The sequence below is a fragment of the Candoia aspera genome, chromosome 7 (genome assembly GCF_035149785.1).
Source record: "Candoia aspera isolate rCanAsp1 chromosome 7, rCanAsp1.hap2, whole genome shotgun sequence".
Taxonomy (NCBI): Eukaryota; Metazoa; Chordata; class Lepidosauria; order Squamata; family Boidae; genus Candoia; species Candoia aspera.
Genome location: NC_086159.1, coordinates 46199474 through 46219136, shown reverse-complemented (window position 1 = coordinate 46219136; position 19663 = coordinate 46199474). Strand labels below are relative to the sequence as shown.

The 19663-nt window shown below is 38.0% G+C and overlaps 2 protein-coding genes across 2 annotated transcripts; one reads left to right on the top strand and one right to left on the bottom strand.

Moving 5' to 3' along the window:
• The first annotated feature begins 4715 nt into the window (after positions 1 to 4715).
• On the top strand, positions 4716 to 15295 carry CCT2 (chaperonin containing TCP1 subunit 2). Its single transcript, XM_063309149.1, has 16 exons — positions 4716 to 4841; positions 5897 to 5971; positions 6093 to 6158; positions 6249 to 6360; positions 6987 to 7063; positions 7517 to 7629; positions 8486 to 8688; positions 9941 to 10041; positions 10125 to 10252; positions 11421 to 11524; positions 12184 to 12303; positions 12901 to 13029; positions 13126 to 13229; positions 13721 to 13820; positions 14350 to 14491; positions 15048 to 15295. Exons 1-16 carry the CDS (start codon positions 4839 to 4841, stop codon positions 15076 to 15078), a joined length of 1608 nt encoding a protein of 535 aa, XP_063165219.1. The 5' UTR covers positions 4716 to 4838; the 3' UTR covers positions 15079 to 15295.
• A 3242-nt stretch (positions 15296 to 18537) lies between these two features.
• Positions 18538 to 19374, bottom strand: LRRC10 (leucine rich repeat containing 10). The gene has a single exon (XM_063309342.1). It carries the CDS (start codon positions 19372 to 19374, stop codon positions 18538 to 18540), a length of 837 nt encoding a protein of 278 aa, XP_063165412.1.
• Positions 19375 to 19663: the final 289 nt, after the last annotated feature.

Below are 19663 nucleotides of genomic sequence, written 5' to 3'. Positions count from 1 at the left end.
CTACTGTTATGTCTTTGGAACCACTGCGTAGGTAGAAAAGTAGGCAGTATTTCAAAAGTTACTGATCTGACATCTTAATATGAAAACAGATAAGAGCCCTGTAATCACCAGTGTGCCCAAATGCATTTCTGAAATGCATAAATATACATTTCTATAAAAGCCAAATCTGTATTTGTATGTTACTTTTTCATTACATTGTAAAATACTGTAAAGTTGTATGTCCTAATTTTGAATTATAAAAAATGTTTTCCTACATAAAGGCATCAATATAGCAACTTTGTATGAAAGTAGCTTTCTAGAATCTTATTTTATATATTAAAAAGTCTAAAGTTGCCAAAATGCTCCTTGAAAAGTTCACAAACTATTTTATCCATTTTTCCCTCCTCTGTGGCTCTTTTTAAACATTCCAGGCTTCTTTGAAGTAACAGTGTTGTTCTTAAAACACACTGTATTTATTTTTCAACATCCATATAATACCATTTAAGCTTGCTTTTTCATTGACTTATCAGATGATGTCCATTTTGAAATATTTCTGTAATATTTCATTGTCCATTTCTGTAATATTGAAAGCATTGTCCCCCCATCAGTGCCAGCTTCAAAAAGAACTGTAGCATGGTAATAAAATATTGATTTTATTATGTAAGAGTGTTCACTGTGTCTTGGATATATGAGGGATGCTGTTTTCACATGTCCTGAATGTGTGCTATTTTTCTTGATGTTCAATTCAACTTGAAACAGACTAATAGGAATCAAATACCTTTTAATGAAGATCCTCAGAAATTTCTTTCAAGTGGAACATGATATGTCTTTGGAATCTATGTAGTTAAAAACTGCATGGTGATAAGCAGAGCCAAAGTCTAGGCCAAATAATCCCTAATTGTTTAATAAATACTTAAAAAACTGGCCCTAGTTATCCCTTTAATTAAATTGATTGGACTAGCAGAACAATTATGTTTTCCTACTAGCACATCGAGAACCAGTTTGGTCTAGTGGTTAAGGCAACGGGCTAGAAACCAGAACCAGGAGTTCTGGTCCTGCCTGAAAGCCCACTGGGTGACTGGGCCAGTCACTTTCGCTCAGCCCTAGGAAGGTGGGCAAACCACTTCTGAAATCTTGCCAAGAAAACTGCAGGGACTAGTCCAGGCAGTCACCAAGGAGAGGACATGATTGAATGGCCAAACCCCCCCCATCACATCACATCACATGACTTTATAAAAAAAAAGGATCAAACTTATTTGTTGAATCAGACCAGATATGATATGGTATATGATATAATCTATCTTGTGGAGTCCTTGGTGCTCTCTGAGCCTTGTTGTTTTCTTGCAGATGTTTCATTGCCAGACTAGGCAACATCTTCAGTGCAAAGAGGGAGGGGGCCTTGCTCTCAGTTTATATGCTGTGGCTTGCCTTGCTTGTGTTGGTAGGGGTGTTGTTCTCTCCTTGGGAGTTCTTTGATTGGGCTGTTGTTTGCTGCTTGGTTGATTGCCTGAGTTAATAGTTCCTTGATTAGGGTGTATTGTGCTGTTTGATGGTTCATCTGGTGTTAATCCTAGTGTTGATGTTTGCATATCTGGGTGTGGATTGCTGGCAAGGGGGTGTACTGGTCTTTTGGCTTTTCTATTGTCTCTTTTGAATGGTATGTAAACGTTGTTTACCCTATGTGTCTGTTGATGGTTGCTTTGTCTGAGTGCCAGGCTTCCAGGAATTCTCTGGTGTTTTTGGATTTGGCTTGGTTTAGGATGCTCACAGTTTCCCAGTTGAAACTATGGTTGAGTCTGTCCATGTGTTGTGAGATTAAGGAGTTCTTATCGTGTCTTCTGACTGCTAGTTGGTGTTCGTGGATGCGCTCTGCTAGTCTTCTGCCTGTCTGTCCTACATTTTATTGTAAACCGCCCAGAGTCCCCCATGAGGGGGAGATGGGCAGTGAATAAATTTATTTATTTATTTATTTATAAATAAATAAATAAAGTGGCTGTTACAGTCTTTGCATTGTATGTTGTAAATAACTCGTTTTTTCTTCTTGGGCTATTGGGTCTTTTGGGTTGCTTAATATGTTTTGAAGAGTTTTAGTTGGTTTATGTGCTATGGTGATGCCATGTGGTTGTAACAACCATAGTTTCAACTGGGAAACTGAGCATCCTAAACCAAGTCAAATCCAAAAATGCCAGAGAATTCCTGGAAGCCTGGCACTCAGACAAAGCAACCATCAACAGACACATAGAGGTAAACAACGTTTACATACCATTCAAAAGAGACAATAGAAAAGCCAAAAGACCAGTACACCCCCTTGCCAGCAATCCACACCCAGATATGCGAACATCAACACTAGGATTAACACCAGATGAACCATCAAACAGCGCAATACACCCTAATCAAGGAACTATTAACTCAGGCAATCAACAGCCCAATCAAAGAACTCCCAAGGAGAGAACAACACCCCTACCAACACAAGCAAGGCAAGCCACAGCATATAAACTGAGAGCAAGGCCCATTCCCTCTTTGCACTGAAGATGTTGCCTAGTCTGGCAATGAAATGTCTGCAAGAAAACAAGGCTCAGAGAACACCAAGGGCTCTACAGTTCAACCCTGAGCTACAAATATTTGCTTCGGTTGATAATCTATCTTGCTAAGGCTCACATGAAGCTTGGACAACATTCAATGCCAAAATTATACAACTGTTCAGAAAAATCCAAAAGAGAGCAAAAACTTTGTCAAGAACAATTTGTGGTATCTTCAGTAGGTCCAAGCTTTATTTCAGTTCATAGAATGAAACAAAAACCAGGGTTGGTATTCTTACCACGGAGATTCAGGTTGAAGTCCACTGTTGACCTTATGAACAGGTTTGTTGTTAGAGGGGGCTATTTATTTATTTATTTATTTGATTTATATCCCATCTTTTTTGTTCAGAAACTCAAGATGGCATACCTACTGCTCCCTCACATTTTCCCCCACAACAGTCCTGTGAGGTAGGTTTGTCTAAGAGAGAGTGACTGTTGCAAAGTCATCTAGGGAGGTGCTGTGGCTGAGGGTGGACTTCAACTTGGGTTTCCCCACTCCTAGGAATCAGTGCTACATTATCTTGAGTTTCTGAAGGAAAAGTGGGGTATAAATCCAACAGATAAAATATACAAATGTATTACTTAATTTGACTCCCAACTCAACAGTTGCTTTGCTGAGTTGTCTTAGATTACAATTTGGAAGAAAATGGTTTTCAGTGGGAAAGGCTGAACTAAGAATATGCTTTGTATTAAAATATAACAACAAACAAACTTTGACCCATATGTCCGTGTCAGCCTTGTACATACAGCTGAGAATGCCCTCTGAAGCCCTGATAAGCTCTGGTCAAATACTGAGCTATATAAACCAATGGTCTACCATGCTAGTTTTTTATAAACTGGAATGTTTGTTAGGATTCAAACATGAAGTCTTTAATATGTTTTCTGAAATAATCTCAGTCTATGAGAAGCTTTTGTCAATTTTGCTAATATAAAGCATATTTGCATTTTTAATTCATGCATGGAAGATCCAGTCTCTGCTATTAAGTGTAATCTGCGTTCCTGGCTCTAAGTTCACATATTAAAACAAACTACTACTTGCTTTCTGGGTGTGTACCTGATGCAGCCTGAGGGCCTTAACTTGTATTTCTTGCATTTGCCAAACTGAAGAAATTACCATTCTGACCTTACATCATTTGGGCCACAAATGAAAACAGCAAATAACAGTAGATGTCCAAGAAGAAAGAATAGGAGCATATTAGTTTTTTTTAAAAAAATGCTATCACTGTCCTGCGTATCAGGCTGTGTCTCCATGATTAACATGTAATTCCAGACAGGCTTATAACTGTTGAAGATTTATTAATTGCTTAATTACATAAATAGCACCTTTTTTCAGACAAATTATTCTGGGAGGTGAGATGCTACCTAGTAGAGATACTGGCTTTTAGTTTGAGTCTTCTCAAGTGAAATTTTACTTGGCAGCTGCTGTGATTTATATGCTATCACAGCATTGCTTCTGTTATGCTTGATACATTAACAATTTTTATTAACATTTTTTAAAAGTTAATTGACCAAAGTCTGTTTAGGTTTCAGTCTTATGCATACTTACTTGGGAGTTGATTAATGAAATTGTTTAAATGGATTAACTAACAGCCTGTCCTCTGAAGTTTATTTCACAAACTGCAAAACGTCAGGCAGAAAGGGAAAAGTTGTGGATTCTGTGATTAGTAAATGGTTGCTTTAATACACTTACAAAATACGTTTCATATTTTTATGGCGTATCTCAGAGACTGAAATATCCACACGCTAAGCCACAATATGCTTTGATTGTTTATGGCTCAGGACGTAATGTGGGCCTAGGCAGCTGTTATGCATGGAATAAGTCAAGGAGAGCTAAACCAAGTTTAGCGTTGTGTGTGTACTACAACTACAGTGGATTTTTTTCCGCTTTCTCTAAAAGAACTACTATAAGACAGACTTCTGATGTCGTTTCTTTTCTGTATTACAAGAAGCTAGAAGGGGAGTTGTGATAGAGAAACTAAAGTACCAACCGTAGCAACCAGGCTCATCTGCGCGCGATGCAAAATGTAGCGCTCACGCGACTGCCATACAGAGAAAAACCGTTGTGAGGTCACAAATAGCCTAACGACCGCTGAGCCGAGGATATGGGCCGCAGAACTACATCTCCCGACATGCAACTTTCTCATCCGGAGGCGAGGAGCGGGTGTTGTGCGTCATTTCCGGCGCTCGGTGGATCCGATCTTGGGCAGGAGCGGGTGGCTGTATCCCCAGACACGAGGCGGCTAGAGAGATTCAAGCGGCAGCCTTGAGAGCTTCGTCACTATGGTGAGTCTTGGCGCAGTGCTGGGGGTTTTTCACTGCAGCGGAGGGAGGGAGAACGCAGCGCCTTCTCGGTGGGGATCGTAGGCCATTTCGGCGGGAGGGGAGATGGAAGATTCCAGAACTGCTCGCAGGGGACGGGCTCGGCAAGATGGGCTGGGGATGTTAGGCCCCTGAGCTGTAATCTTTCCTCAGCAAGACTCGACTCTCATCATTCCCAGCCGGCGAGACTCGGTGCCGTGCTGGTTAGGGATGATGGGGATGGGAATGGGAATAGCAGTCGGCATATCCGGGAAGAACCGAGTTGGGGACGGCGGACAGAGGGCCCCTCCCGTCTTGACTTCCTCCACCGCCGCTGAGGATGTGAATTTCTTTCCTTAATTTGAGGAGTAGGTGTAATTTCGAATCGTAATCTAGAATATATTCTGTCCGCCAGAGTTTTTCTGCCATTCCCATACGGCCAATCAGTGAAGTAAGCCGGTCCCGTCTGTAGTTGTTAGAGACAAAAAAAGAGACCTGCTGCATTCCCTTGCGCCGTCTTGTAAATAGTTTGGCTCTGCATAAACTGCTTGCACGGAAAAGCCCACTCTTGCCGATAGAGAAATCCTTTTCAGAGATTTAGGTAATCTTGGAAATTTGAATCCTGTTACATTTTCTGAACAACTTCATGTTGCTAACTCTAGTCTGTTTTTTCAAAAAAAAAAATCCCTTTCATCCTGTCTTTAAAACAAAGTATACTGTATAAACATGCTCAAGATGTAAGCAATTTAGAAACAACATGGCTAATATTATGAATGGATGGTAAATATAAATTAAAAAAACAGATTATGCATGAAAAATAGTATTGGTGAAAGCAAGTTGAGATTATATTATTCTTAACCCTTGGTCTAATTGAACTTCAAAAATTTAACTTCTGTTTTAAAATCAGTTGCTGTAACATTAAAAGGTTAGGTGCTCTAACATTCACATATCAAAAAAATACCATAGTTACTAGTGAAGCACCTTGTAAATTGCTTTATGCAATGTGGTTTATGTCATCCTGATAACTGTTTGCTATTCAGGCATCGATGTCACTCGCCCCTGTGAACATCTTCAAGGCTGGTGCTGATGAGGAGAAAGCAGAAACAGCTCGTTTAGTAAGTCTGTCACTGGTTTATTCTAGTAACTGTAGCAGCTTTAAAGTTGAAATGTATTTATTTTTGAAAACCTGAATTCATGCTGAATAAAGTCATGTTTATTGACCTATTTGTATTACAGTCCTCTTTTGTTGGAGCTATTGCTATTGGAGACCTAGTTAAAAGCACTTTGGGGCCTAAAGGCATGGTAAGATTCTGTAACTTTTGAAGAGTACTTTTTTGTCATTGTTAGTATTTTGAATCTGGTATTTTATAGTCACAAATTTGGAACTTGCAGGACAAGATTCTTCTGAGTACTGGAAGAGAGGGGACAGTGACAGTGACAAATGATGGTGCAACAATCTTAAAATCAATTGGAGTTGATAATCCCGCAGCTAAAGTTTTGGTTGGTATGTATGTCTAACGATATTATTCAGATACATTTTTTTTAGTACTTTATAAAGCTGTAGATTTTCTGCTTCTGGTAAAAACTGTAGCTTCCTCAATTTTGCTATATCATCTTACTCTGAACTGATTTTGTGCTCCCAGGCAGCTAGAATTATTTGTCAAGAAAAGCTGAACATACAATGTGCCTTAGGTAATTCTGCTTTTATTAGTCATGATAACAAGAGCAACTTGGTAAAGACCTCATCTCTGCTTATGAGATTCAACAATCTGCATAGCTTTGCTTATGCTGTGACACTTCTGTTATCTGTACAATGAGACTGTGCAGAGTGCTGGATTCAAAGAGGGAAAAGTGGTTTGGAGTAAATGGGGGTGATTGTGCAATATTTGCCAGCAGTTCCCTAAAGCAGCTACAGTCTTTACTGAGGATCATGCAGCTGTTCTCCACAGCTGTAGTGGGGTCCAGGGCAAATGTGCTCAGATTAAGGAGTTGGCAATGTGTGCAGTGTGCACACACATACACACTCCACAGCACTCTTCCTTTTGAATGAAAAGCACTGCATAGGCCTCCTGTAGAGGTCCCTATCTAACAAATAAGAAATATTTTAATTATAAAATATTATATTTACAGATATGTCCAAGGTTCAAGATGATGAAGTTGGTGATGGAACTACTTCAGTAACTGTTCTGGCAGCTGAATTGCTAAGAGTAAATGCTGTTTTTATATATGTTGTTATATCTTTGTTTTTAATCAAAAATTATAACTCTATTGAGACACCAATTTTCAACTTTTTTTTTCAAAAATAGCACCTAAATCACTGAGGCTTTAATGTGAAAAGTAGTCCTGTGCTAGACAATTTATAATAGGTACTATATAACCTGAGGAGAAAACATTTGTATATTTTTATATTATATTAGAAAAGTAGATACTATCAATTAACCATTAGTGTTAATTGTATTAACCATTTGGTGTAATTTTTGAAATGTAACAATTAAGCAAAAGAGAAAAATCCAAATAGCCTTTTAAAGTTTGGATTTCATCCAGTACAGCACTGGGACAACTACATGATGTTCAACAGAAGAATAGTGGATGTCCCTGCATAAGTTCAGGATGAAAACAAACTATTTTACTCAGATAAACAATATATATTTCATTAATAGGAGGCAGAACTATTGATTGCAAGGAAAATCCATCCTCAGACCATTATTGCTGGTTGGAGAGAAGCCACAAGATCAGCCAGAGAAGCCTTGGTGAAGTCAGCTGTGGATAATGGGTTAGTATAGCCACAAACAAAGCAGCATTTGTATATCAGACTGTTGAAGTCAAATGTATCTCTAATAAGAAAGGTTTGTAGAAAATAGTGCTTAGCACTTGATTGATCTTTTCTATTGTGGAAGGATTTGAAACAATGCATCTTTACTGTAGCATTCTATCAAAATACATCCTATAACTTCGGCTAAAATGTTCAGAATTCTGTAGCATATATGCCTGTGGAAACTAAAGCAAGCATTAATCGTATGCAACCTGCCATTTTCCTTGTCTTATATATTTCACTCTCCATCCACTGCACTGTAAACTCTTACTGTCACCACATAGAGCGGATGTAGCCTGGATGTTTTTGTTCTCTAGATGATTATTCAGTATTTGGGGTAAGAATTATGAAAGTGGTCTGTTCCAGGATGCAACAATTTACTTCACAGTTAAATACAGTAAATTAAGGAGGATGTGAATAAGAGAAGATGAAGCTTTGTAACATTTGGTGTTTGTGGATTTTTGGTACTGCAAAGTTCATCCTTTGGGAACAATATCCTGTGAGTGAATTCAGTTCAGTTATCTCAGCAAGCAATGTATTTAAATCTCACTGTCTGAAGTGCAAGAATGATAAGACACACTAGCAGGAATCTATTGGGATTCTAGAAATTCTGGTGGGATTTCTTGCTATTTTTTCCCAATGTTTCGAAGTGCTAATGTGTTTTTATACATTCTGGAAACAACTGGTCATACTGATAAATTTTTGGAAAGCGGAGGATGAGACTTCCCTGTTTACATATAGATTTTGTACATTGGCTTGGGGCTGAGAAGTAATTTTCTGTTGGTGATCCTGATCATGTTTTTTTCTGTTTTTTCAGTAAAAATGAAGCCAGGTTTCATCAAGATTTAATGAACATTGCAGAAACAACGCTGTCTTCAAAACTGCTTACTCATCATAAAGAGCATTTTGCAAAACTTGCTGTAGATGCTGTCCTTAGGCTGAAAGGGTCTGGAAACCTGGAAGCTATTCATGTCATCAAGAAGTTAGGAGGAAGTCTTATAGACTCTTACTTGGATGAAGGTATTATATTTATTGAGAGCCATTTTAATGAATTGCATGATAGAGCAAGATGTAGCTGCAGTAAAACATGGCAGTGCTTATTGCGGACTTCAGTAGTAAGAGTATCATTAAAGAAAAATCCCAGTTAACCAAATAAACAAAATAGCACTATTATTTGATAAGATCTAAAAGCAAGTTGTCATTGTTTCTGCTTTAAGAACCAGATTACTGAAATTAATCTTGTCAGTCAATCAATTTTATTTTGGTCATAGATCAGGATACAAAATTAATCTTGTTGCTGTGAAACATACCCAGGAGAGGGAGCAGTTTTGTGTTGCTTTCTGAATAGTTCCACAAACAGAATATGTGGTTCTTTGTGACACAAACTGGTTTACACAGATGCATGATTGATTAAGCATCTAAAATTAACCACAAGCTATTCTCATTTAAGAAGCTTAGGGAACTCCCAATATATTTTGATCCTGAGAATGCACTTTCAGTCTGGTTTACCGTGTACAGGTTATATTCTATATTGTGAAGAGCTATATGTGAATAATTACATGCAGCAAGCTGAATTAGATAACATGAATTCAGGCAGTTTTTTATTTTTAGAAATTAAAGAGCTAACAAGTTGCAAAAAATGTGCCAATGTCATCTTGATAAAAAATATGTTTTCCCTTCTCTGTGTGCTTTTGCATACAAATTTATGTAAGCCACATGTGTTTAAAGATACTTAATTCATGTTACTGTGTTTATTATTATACTCAGAGTTCTGCTTAATAGAAGTGCCTAGTAGAATTATATGAATTTAAGTGATAATCAGTGTCTTTTGATATGAAAAGAGACAATTAAAGATGTTGATATTTTATATTCATTGACTGTTGTATGGCACAGCTAGGTTTTAGTGTTATGTCCCTTGAGAGCTTATTCTTGAGGAATTATGTAGCTCTCTGTAACATTAATTTTTTCTCATTTATGTATTTCTCAGCTTATGTATGATTTGGAACATGTATACCAAGCTGTCTTAAAGCTATAACTATATCAGGAATAGATGTTTGAGTTTTCATTACTGCAGATCAGACCTTTCAAAATTCTTACGTATGAAGTTCAGTGCATTTAGAAGGCAGCTGAGAAAAAACAATCTTCAGTCAGAGATTATATATTTGTCACCAGGGATGTAGTAATGAGAAACTGAAGCTGCAATTTTATCAAACATTTAAATCAGATCACTTAATCTAATCATTTATTGCTGTAACCTGCAAACTATTTTCAGGTTTTCTGTTGGATAAAAAAATTGGAGTTAATCAACCCAAAAGAATTGAAAACGCAAAGATACTTATTGCAAATACTGGCATGGATACTGATAAAATTAAGGTAAGCGAGTTTCATGGTACATTTAATATAATCAAAACTATTGACATTTTAGTTAATGTTACCATCGTTATCATTTGATTTAGATATTTGGCTCCCGTGTAAGAGTGGATTCTACAGCAAAGATAGCAGAAATAGAACAAGCAGAAAAGGAGAAAATGAAGGAGAAGGTTGAGCGTATTCTAAAGCATGGAATAAACTGTTTTATCAACAGGTATGTATCTTGCCAAACAATTGGGCTGTTCAGTTATATCATGGCTGACAAGCTTGCTGCTATGTAATTGGCAAGATTTAGAGCAGTGTTTGTCAACCTCAGCAACTTACAAGATGTGTGGACATGCTGGCTGGGGAATTCTGGTCCACACATCTTAAAATTGCTGAGGTTGAGAATCACTGATTTAGAGTTTCAGTTTCACTATTAGTATCTCCAGCTTGACTTCCATTCAGAATGTTCCCACGGGGATAAAAGTAGATTATTTATCTTCTCTTTGCAGCTCTCAGGACAAAAACACCCAGTTATTTTGGAGCAGCAGCTTTAGTGGGAGGAGTTAATGGAAGGGGAATCATTAGACTTTGCATCCTTGTCTGTTTTGCCAAAGAAAATGCTGCATTGTGTTGGAAACTTTTGCAGACAGAACCATTCTGTTTATTGGAGGAAGACTTTGGAAACCGCTGTATTACCATGATGCATGGTAATAGTTAGATTGTGTCCCAAGCAGCTTTACTGGAGGGTTTCAAAATAGGCAAGATGGTAGACATAATATTGCAGCCAAACCCCACCTGTTTTGTATGTGCATTGATGTTGCATGCATCAGTCAAGTTTGCATTGTGACACTGTATTTGCCATGTTACCTGTTTTGATACTTCCCTCTCCCTGTGGATGCCGCATCCTTTTCTGCATTGATTTTCTGTCTGATGCGAATGGTTATAACTTGTACTTATATTCTAAAGCATATTACATAGATACCCAAAAACAAATACATTGTTCTTAATTTTATTGGTCAATCAGTAAATAGTTCATACTTTGCGTGTTCTTGAAGCTACTGAGAACACTCATCCCTCCAACCAAAACTTAATGAGTGTGTCTATCAGTGGCCATTAATTATAATTTCTGTACATATCTGAATATTAGTTGCTTGTGAAGAATAGACTAATTTCTCCTTGCAGTACCGAAAGACTTGTCATATTGATGATTGGTTTGATCTGTAAGGGTTGTCCTAGTTCAACTGCATGTAGATACTCCCATATATCTGGAGGGTACTAGACTGGATTACCTATTCTGCTTTTGCATGTATTAGGAAGGGTTCTGTTAAGATATAACAGATGAAGAATAATCACAGTGCCTGCCATGTGATTAGGAATACTGTACATTTCTGTTACAGGCAGTTGATTTATAACTACCCTGAACAGATGTTTGCTGCTGCTGGAGTTATGGCAATTGAACATGCAGATTTTTCTGGAGTTGAACGTCTGGCTCTTGTGACAGGTATGTAAAGAGTAATCTATCCTACAATTGGTGCTGATTTTCACTATTTACCTTTGAAATATTTGCCTTTGAAATATTTTCACTATCTACCTTTCAAATATGGAGGAAATGGGATAGAGAAAGTAAAACAAAGAATTAGTAGACTATTTCCTGATACCTGAAAAAAAAAATCCTCAAAGCTTAAGAATACATAAACAGAGGTAGTGCCTTTCCCTTGTGCAAAGGCTTCTTGCCTTTCAGTTGTATTGAACTACAATTTCTTTTTAGCACTGTTCCTTGTTGATTTCTTATGTTATTCATCAGGAATTATTATAATTACATAGTGCCCTATTTTTAAAAATTGGTCTTCAGGTTATAAAAAAAAATCTATTAAAGCATCAGAGAGGATGCTGGACATTGTCAAATAATCAAAGTGGGCTATTAGAATTTTTCTATTCTTTTGGATAGAAGAGAATTTCTTCATAACAGTCTGGAAAAGGAGAAGTAGTGTAGCTGTAGTGTCGCCATTTCTTCATAAAGCTATCAGAGATACTTAGGAAGACAGTGCATCTTTGCTTTATAGTTGTGTATTTTAGCAATTTGGGAAGATAAAATTTTATAAACTCATTATTGGATTATTGTGCAAGTAAAAATAGTTTATGTGAACTTGAATTTCTTAGGTGGCGAAATTGCTTCAACTTTTGATCATCCAGAACTAGTAAAGCTAGGAAGCTGCAAGCTGATTGAAGAGGTCATGATTGGTGAAGATAAACTTATTCATTTCTCTGGAGTTGCTATGGGTAAGATGGATTGAGCAATCCTATTCTCCAGTTATTCTTAAACCACTAAATGTTGGACACAACTATCCTACTCCAATTATTTATAAACTATTACTATTACTGTGCAGTTGATCAGACCAAAATAGGGAAAAGATACAAAATTAAAAACAACAAGAGAATGTAAAACTAATACTTGATCATTTGTGGAGAGAGCCAGTGAATTCACACTGATGCACCATACTCTCATAACACCTCTGCACCATAACATATATGAATGATATCATTGTATTTCTGGCCTATCGGCTGCAGTGGAGTTGGTAAGCCCAGTAGTAAGGAAGTGATGATGCATGCCGCTCCTTCTGTAGAACTGTGGATCATTAGATGCTCCACCCCATATCTGTTCAGAAAGGACTGTGTATGCTGAGATTTGGTCTTCCCACCTAAGATAGAATTTATGAAAGTATTATGTAGCATAAAAGCCAATTAGACTGTTAGCATCAGGCTTGATACAAGTAACTTTTGAACTAGTGCTTATGTATCAGCTAATAATCTGAACCACAGTTTTGTTTTTTTTAAGATTCTTTAAATTTACATATCTTTCCCTTTTTTGATCCTTAGGTGAAGCTTGCACCATCGTCTTACGTGGTGCAACACAGCAAATCATAGATGAGGCTGAAAGGTCTCTGCATGATGCACTCTGTGTTCTTGCCCAGACTGTCAAAGATACTAGAACTGTGTATGGTGGAGGTGAATATTCATACTTTATAATCTACGTTTTCTTCAATGCAAAGATTCTTAAGTATTTGCTCAAATTGGCTAAGATTTGGTTTTTCAAATTTTCAGGCTGTTCAGAGATGTTAATGGCTAATGCAGTGTGGGAGCTTGCAAAAAGAACCCCTGGCAAAGAATCATTAGCAATGGAGTCTTTTGCTAAGGCTCTAAGTACGGTAAGCTCCTGTCCAGTTAATGGTATTAGAATATATAAAGCTATGGAAAAGGCCAGACAAGGGATGTCTGCCTCATCCCTTCCCTGGTTTTTGTGGTTGGTTGGTTTTTCCTGCCTATTGAGTGTTACAACTCTGGAGAAATCAGCATACAGCTTTGTGGGATGAGTTACTTCTTCCATGAATCTTGAAATTTTTTTTATTAATGATTAATATTCTGAACCATTTCTCTGCCAAGAAGCCATCAAAACAATGTACAGCAAATAATGTAAAAGGCCAAATTAAAAAGAGTATGTCTGGAAATGGAGTAATGCTGTAATTGATCCGGTGCCACAGTTAGCAGCCTAGCTGTGATTGAAAATATTTAAATGTAAATGAGTAGTATTGAGATTTGTTGCATGGTATCTTATATTTGAATTACTTTTGTAGGTGTTTGGTAATGTAACAGGTTTATTCTTTCAAATACTTCTTTAACAAAGGCCTTATCTTTCTAGCTTCCAACTATCATAGCTGAAAATGCTGGGTATGATAGTGCAGATCTGGTTTCCCAACTTCGAGCTGCCCACAGTGAAGGGAAAAATACTTATGGACTTGGTAAGTCTATGTTTTTAATAAAATCTTAGTGCAAGAGTGGGAAGAACAACAATGGGTATCAGCTGCTAAACTGCAGTTCTTACACCCCATTGTCTAAAAAAGAGAAACTGTTAAAATATTTTCTATCCCTGTGTCTTCCCCCACCCCCCACTCCCATTAAATTGCTGTAGAAATTTCATTGGAAAATATTGTGAGTTCAGTTCTAATACTAATCCCAAATGCAACTTAATGTCTTCTGTGTGTTTTGAACTTTGGCTTCAAATAGGCCTAGGAAACATGGCCATGGCAAGAAATTATGGAAGCTTAGTGCAAAATTTCAAATTTCTCTGATGAAATGTCATTCCTGGGCTGGTTGTGAACTCAGAGACATAGTCTTCAATTCTAAATGGATGTCTGAGCTCTACCTCTCCAGTTCACTAAGTAGCTAGATCCACAAGCTTATAAAATGGCTGACCCTAATAATCATTAGTTAAAATCTGCAACAGCAACAAAAATGAAATTGTCAATAATTCTCTATAATCTCTTGAAGATATGAAAGAGGCTGCCATTGCAGACATGGCAAGTCTAGGAGTTGTTGAAAGCTTTCAAGTGAAACGTCAGGTTTTGCTAAGTGCTGCTGAAGCAGCAGAAGTCATTCTCCGTGTTGATGACATCATTAAAGCCGCTCCAAGGTAAAATGCAGCTTTTCCAGCACTTGTGTGGGATTGAGCTAATTGGAGGGATTGGGCAGTGATTTTCAAGCAGAATGTTTTTCTAATTACTGTCTTGATTTCTGAGGGCAACAGGGAGCAGGACATAGATGCAGTGATATCACCAGAGACAGGCTGAAATTGTTGGCTGTTGGGAGGAGTTGAAGAGAAATAGTTGGGTTAATGGGTGGAGACTCAATATATCTATTGTAGATTGTGGTTTAAAAACTGGTTTAAAAAGGCCAAAAATTACTCTCATTTGGTGATATGATCTAGGGTCCTTGGAATTTGGTGATATCTAGGGTGATTGGAAAGGATGCAAGAACAGGACATTTTTGATTGTCTACCCATGTTTTACAGTTTAAAAATTACATACATTGCTTCAGTATTGTATGATTTAGTGTTATCAGGTAATATGAGCAAATACTTCTTAATTAAACCTAAATTGAGATTCATAATTAACTTGAGCATCTTGAGTAGAGAAATACTGTCCTGTCCTCGAGCAGCTGTTTGTGCTGAATTCTGCTGCTGCTTTCAGGAAACGAGTACCAGATCGTTACCCTTGTTGAGCATTCTGCATTCAGGAAGAACCCGTGGACCAGAGGTTTTCAGACTGTGTTGTACTTCTAGCAGATTACAGAAGGATTGGCATGTTTGGCACTGGCGCATAAGTGTTTTGGTTTAACTTATATTGTTTTTTAAAAAGCACTCAATTCATTGTACAACATCTGTACTCCTTCTCTGTTTCCTTTGTGTAGTACTCACAATAAACATTTCAAATAGAAATATATTAATATTTTATTTTCCTATCATTGTTCCACTGAATGTGCACTTAAACCTGGAAAAGTGTAAAAAAAACATATTACTCAAAACATTTGTAGTGGGCAGCTTGATCTTATAAACAGAGTTCAGAATCATTATTTAAAAATCAAAAGATTGCATCTTATGTTTAATACTGCATTTAAGAATATTCATCAGCTCCCATCAGCCTCAGCCAATATGACCAGTAATAAGGAATTATGGAAGTTACAGCTGAACACTTCAGGAGAGCATCAGGTTGCTTGTCCTTACATTAATAAAGACAAGCTATTGCAGTAGATTTACTTTATGCACCAGCAAGTGCAACTTGGGCCCTAATTAGCGTATATACTTCCGGATAAGCTGATAATTTTAGGTGCCAAAATACACCCCAAAAATTGGATTCGGCTTACCTGTGAATGGTATCTGCGGATGGGCTTATCTGCGAATATAGTAATACTTTTTTTAAAGTATCTGTATATCCTGTATGTACTTGTGTGTAAGCCCATCCATGGATAAGCAGACTTGAATTTTTAACAAAATACTATGAAAAATGTGCCACTTGTGGATAAGCCAATTGTGAAAATTAAAACGTGAAAATGTTGAGGGCTCGGCTTTCAAATTTGTTTTTCTTGGTACACTTCCTTTAAAATTTTGGAGGCAAGACACGTTCATTGGAGCAAAATGGTAGTTTCATAGTATTGTTAATCAGAACAGATGCATTTGACATGAAAGTTTGACGGTTTAGCCAACATTTTAAGATACGTGAAGCAGCCTAGAAGCTTGGACAAGGATTTGCAAGAGGTGAAAAGATAACGATGTTTATCCTAAGTCAGGCAGAAGCATCTTTCTGAATAGAATAGATGAGATGTCTTACTTTGAGAATGCATTCGTAAACAGAATAGCAGGGTAGAGAAAATAAATTACATATTTGACACGTTACTTCAAAGGCTGAGAACAATGAATACTTTTATTTTGTAAGTGGAAAAAAACATTCTGGTAGGCTGTATGAAAACTCAAAGCAAGTAAGATTCCAGGTTCAGCTCTTGACATCTGTTATGGCTGCGAAAGAGTCTTGCTTGTATCACTCTAGAAGAGCTCATAGGCATAAAATGATTGTGAAACTTGATATGTCAATGTTCTGTCTTGGTATAATGCAGCTTTCTGTGTCATACATAACTGGAAAAAGCTGACAGCATGATGGCTGCATTGGACTTCCTGTTGCACTGGAAGGACTGCATTCTGAAATGGGTGCCCTAAGTATTTGCAAGGGAACACATTTTGGGCCCCACCCACTCTGAGGGCCACAGAAGAGTAGCTGGTTGAACATACTTTTTGCATCCTGCTATATATTCTTGGGAAAGAAGCTCCTTAATTTTAAAACCCTGATTAAAGTGAATAACTTGATTGTTTGGTTGACTTAAGAAATGCCTAATAGTAGTTGAAAGCTAGATCCCAAAGCAGGGCAGAGTCCCATCTGATGCAAGGTTTTTAAAATCAAAGCGAAATGAGTTAGGAATAAATAATAACATACAGTGAATATGCAAACATCTCCCAATAGATTTTCAGAAATGAAGTAGCGTTTTATGTGAGTTGAAATTTCTAGGTAGAAGACATTGTAGTAATTCAGCCCTGGAAGTTACAGACCCATGGATTAATGTAGTTGTCTTTTCTAAAAAGAGAAGTTAGACCCTCAAGGATGGATACAATGTGGACATGTATCCCTGGGCAAGCTGATGATCACATTCCTGAATTTTGATGGCACGTTTTCAGGCTTTTTTTTTTTTTTTTAACTTGGGGGATTAAGGAGAGGAATATTCATAGCGAGCCGCTCAAAGGCTTCCCGTTCCCTCCATTAACACCCATACAAAAAAAAGAGTGAAATAAAACATGTCTTCCAGTGAACTCACCGCGTTATTCAATAATGTTGCTACTCTTCATACCTGAATTTGCCCATCCTTACCTAGATGAAAAGCATTTTATTAACATCGATCATCTAATTTATCAAGAAACAGTGCTTGGTTCTGGAATACCCACAGCATATCAATATTGCTGCATAAAATTATGGAAACCCAATTGCTACAGGAAAACCTGCAATAGATGAGCATTTCATGGCCTCCTGCAGCCTTCCAGGCCTCAATTTGCAGCCTCAAAAATATGCCAGGCTCCTGCCACCAAATTACGGTAGCAAAATGTTTCCATTTTGTTTCCATTCCTGTGTGCAATGAAAAATAAGTCATTGCCATCCTTCCATTTCCTCCCTGTCCCATGCTGAAAAACATTGGCTCTGCCTATCCAGTGAAGTCATGCTGACTCGCTGTCTCCCTTTTCTGCAGTCCTCACCCACCAGATAGGTTAAAAGTGCTGCCCTAGTCTGAAAAAAGGGATTCGAACCTGACCTGGATGCTTTGGATAGAGAGCTGTTGCAAGAAAGTCAAGCAGTGGGTTAAGTGTTGACTTTCTGAGATTTACTTTCCATAAACAGCATTTAAAAAAAAAAAAAAATTTCTCAGCTGGACTGTAATTAACAACATGTGATGGGTATAAATACATTAAATGGAAGCATGGTAAGCCCTAAATAAAGTGAGAGAGAAACAATGCTGAACCATTTTTCTTCAAATGGATTTTAGTAATTCTTAAGAACATTTTGGGATCTGACAGTCCAGTTAATCCCAACCCAAAGGCCTTACTTACATAGCAAATAGTTTGAGATGTTTACTTACTTGCTTACTTGTATTGACTAATAATTACAAACAGGAGAAAAGGCTTCAAAATGTTTTCAGAATGCTTCTAGACAATGCCTCTAATATGAAGGGTCCAGTGCTATAGTTTATTTTACAGGGAAAAAACAGGCTGTAAATTCATCCACATTCTGTTGAAATAAAAAATGTCTGTCCCGACATCTGATTCATCTGTATGTTGCTTTAGTTTTCCCTTCGGATTCTTGGGAAAAGAAGCAGTTACATAACATTACAGCTGCTGATTGCCAGCTCTGTTCTGAACTACAGTATATTTTCAACTATGCATTTGCTACAAATGTTCACATAGCTACTATGCACGTGCAGGCATACAGACACATACATACCACTGGAACAAGTGATACTCTGCTGATGCCACCTTCATGCAAGCCTGCAAAAACAAAAGCCACCCCAAGTGTCCTGTTCTATTTTTCTGAAAGGTGGATGTAGGTGCTAATAATTCTCTGGTCTTTGGTAGTTGAGGAATGTTGCTCAATTGGACTGTTTGCAGGAGAGAGGGGGAGGGGGAGGCAGCAGGCAGTTGATGTCCTCGATTCCTTTGTCCTTGTTCATCCCAGATCGCTTCCTAGGCTCAGGGCTCTCCTCCGACCATCTCCCAACCCTGTGCACCCCTTTAGCCACCTTGGGTGCATTTCTACAGGGGTTGTGGTCATAGATCACCAATTTCAAACCACTCAGGTGGACAAGGTCGGGGAAATCATGAATGGCATTGCAGTCCACATCAATCACTTCCAGGAAGGGCATGTGCAGAAGCACTGGTGGGAAATTGGCCAGCAAGTTGCTGGAGAGCCAGATAGTACGCAATTCCTTCAGATACTGTAGCTGTCCAGGCAGAACGCGCAGTGCATTGGATCCAGCATGCAGCGTCTTGAGGTGCTTCAGCTCACACACCACATTGGGCAGGTGGTGCAGGCGGTTGGATTCGATCCATAAAGTCTTGAGGTTTTGGAGCTGATGCATCTCTGCAGGCAGGTCTCCCAGTTTATTATTGCCCAGATAAAGGATACACAGCTGTTTCAAGGTACACACCACTTGGGGTAGTGTGTGGAAGTTGTTGAAATCCAGTGCCAAGATCTGAAGGTTCTGTAACTGTTCTAGCTCAGGGGGCAGATGATTCAGCTTGTTGTTGCTCAGGTACAGCTTGACCAGCTCCCTGAAAGAGCAAACACACACAGGAAACCGTCTCACTTGCCTGCCACTCAGATCCAACATTTTATCAATTGGCATCTCTTCAAGGTCCCCCAGGATGTATTTCTGGCACTCATCAGATGGGAGAAAGGCTATAATTGCTCTTAAACTGTTGCCCATTCTTAAAAGCTGTAGTGGCTTTTGGAGTCTGATGAATAAACCTTGTGGAAGTAGAAGATGTCTGAGTTTTACTCTGCTGTTCTGGCATTTCCTCTTCCCAGTGAAATATAGGCATGGTCTACATAGCAACAATCATGATTTTCAAGAGCCCTGAAATATTTCTGATAAGTGAATGAGTGTCTGCTGATGAGAACTACAGACATTCCTGTGGAGCAGCTTTCACAGAAAAGGGCAGTAAAACTATCACAGTGAAGTTCTAGTTGATCTCAAATGTTTTTTGAAATGCTTT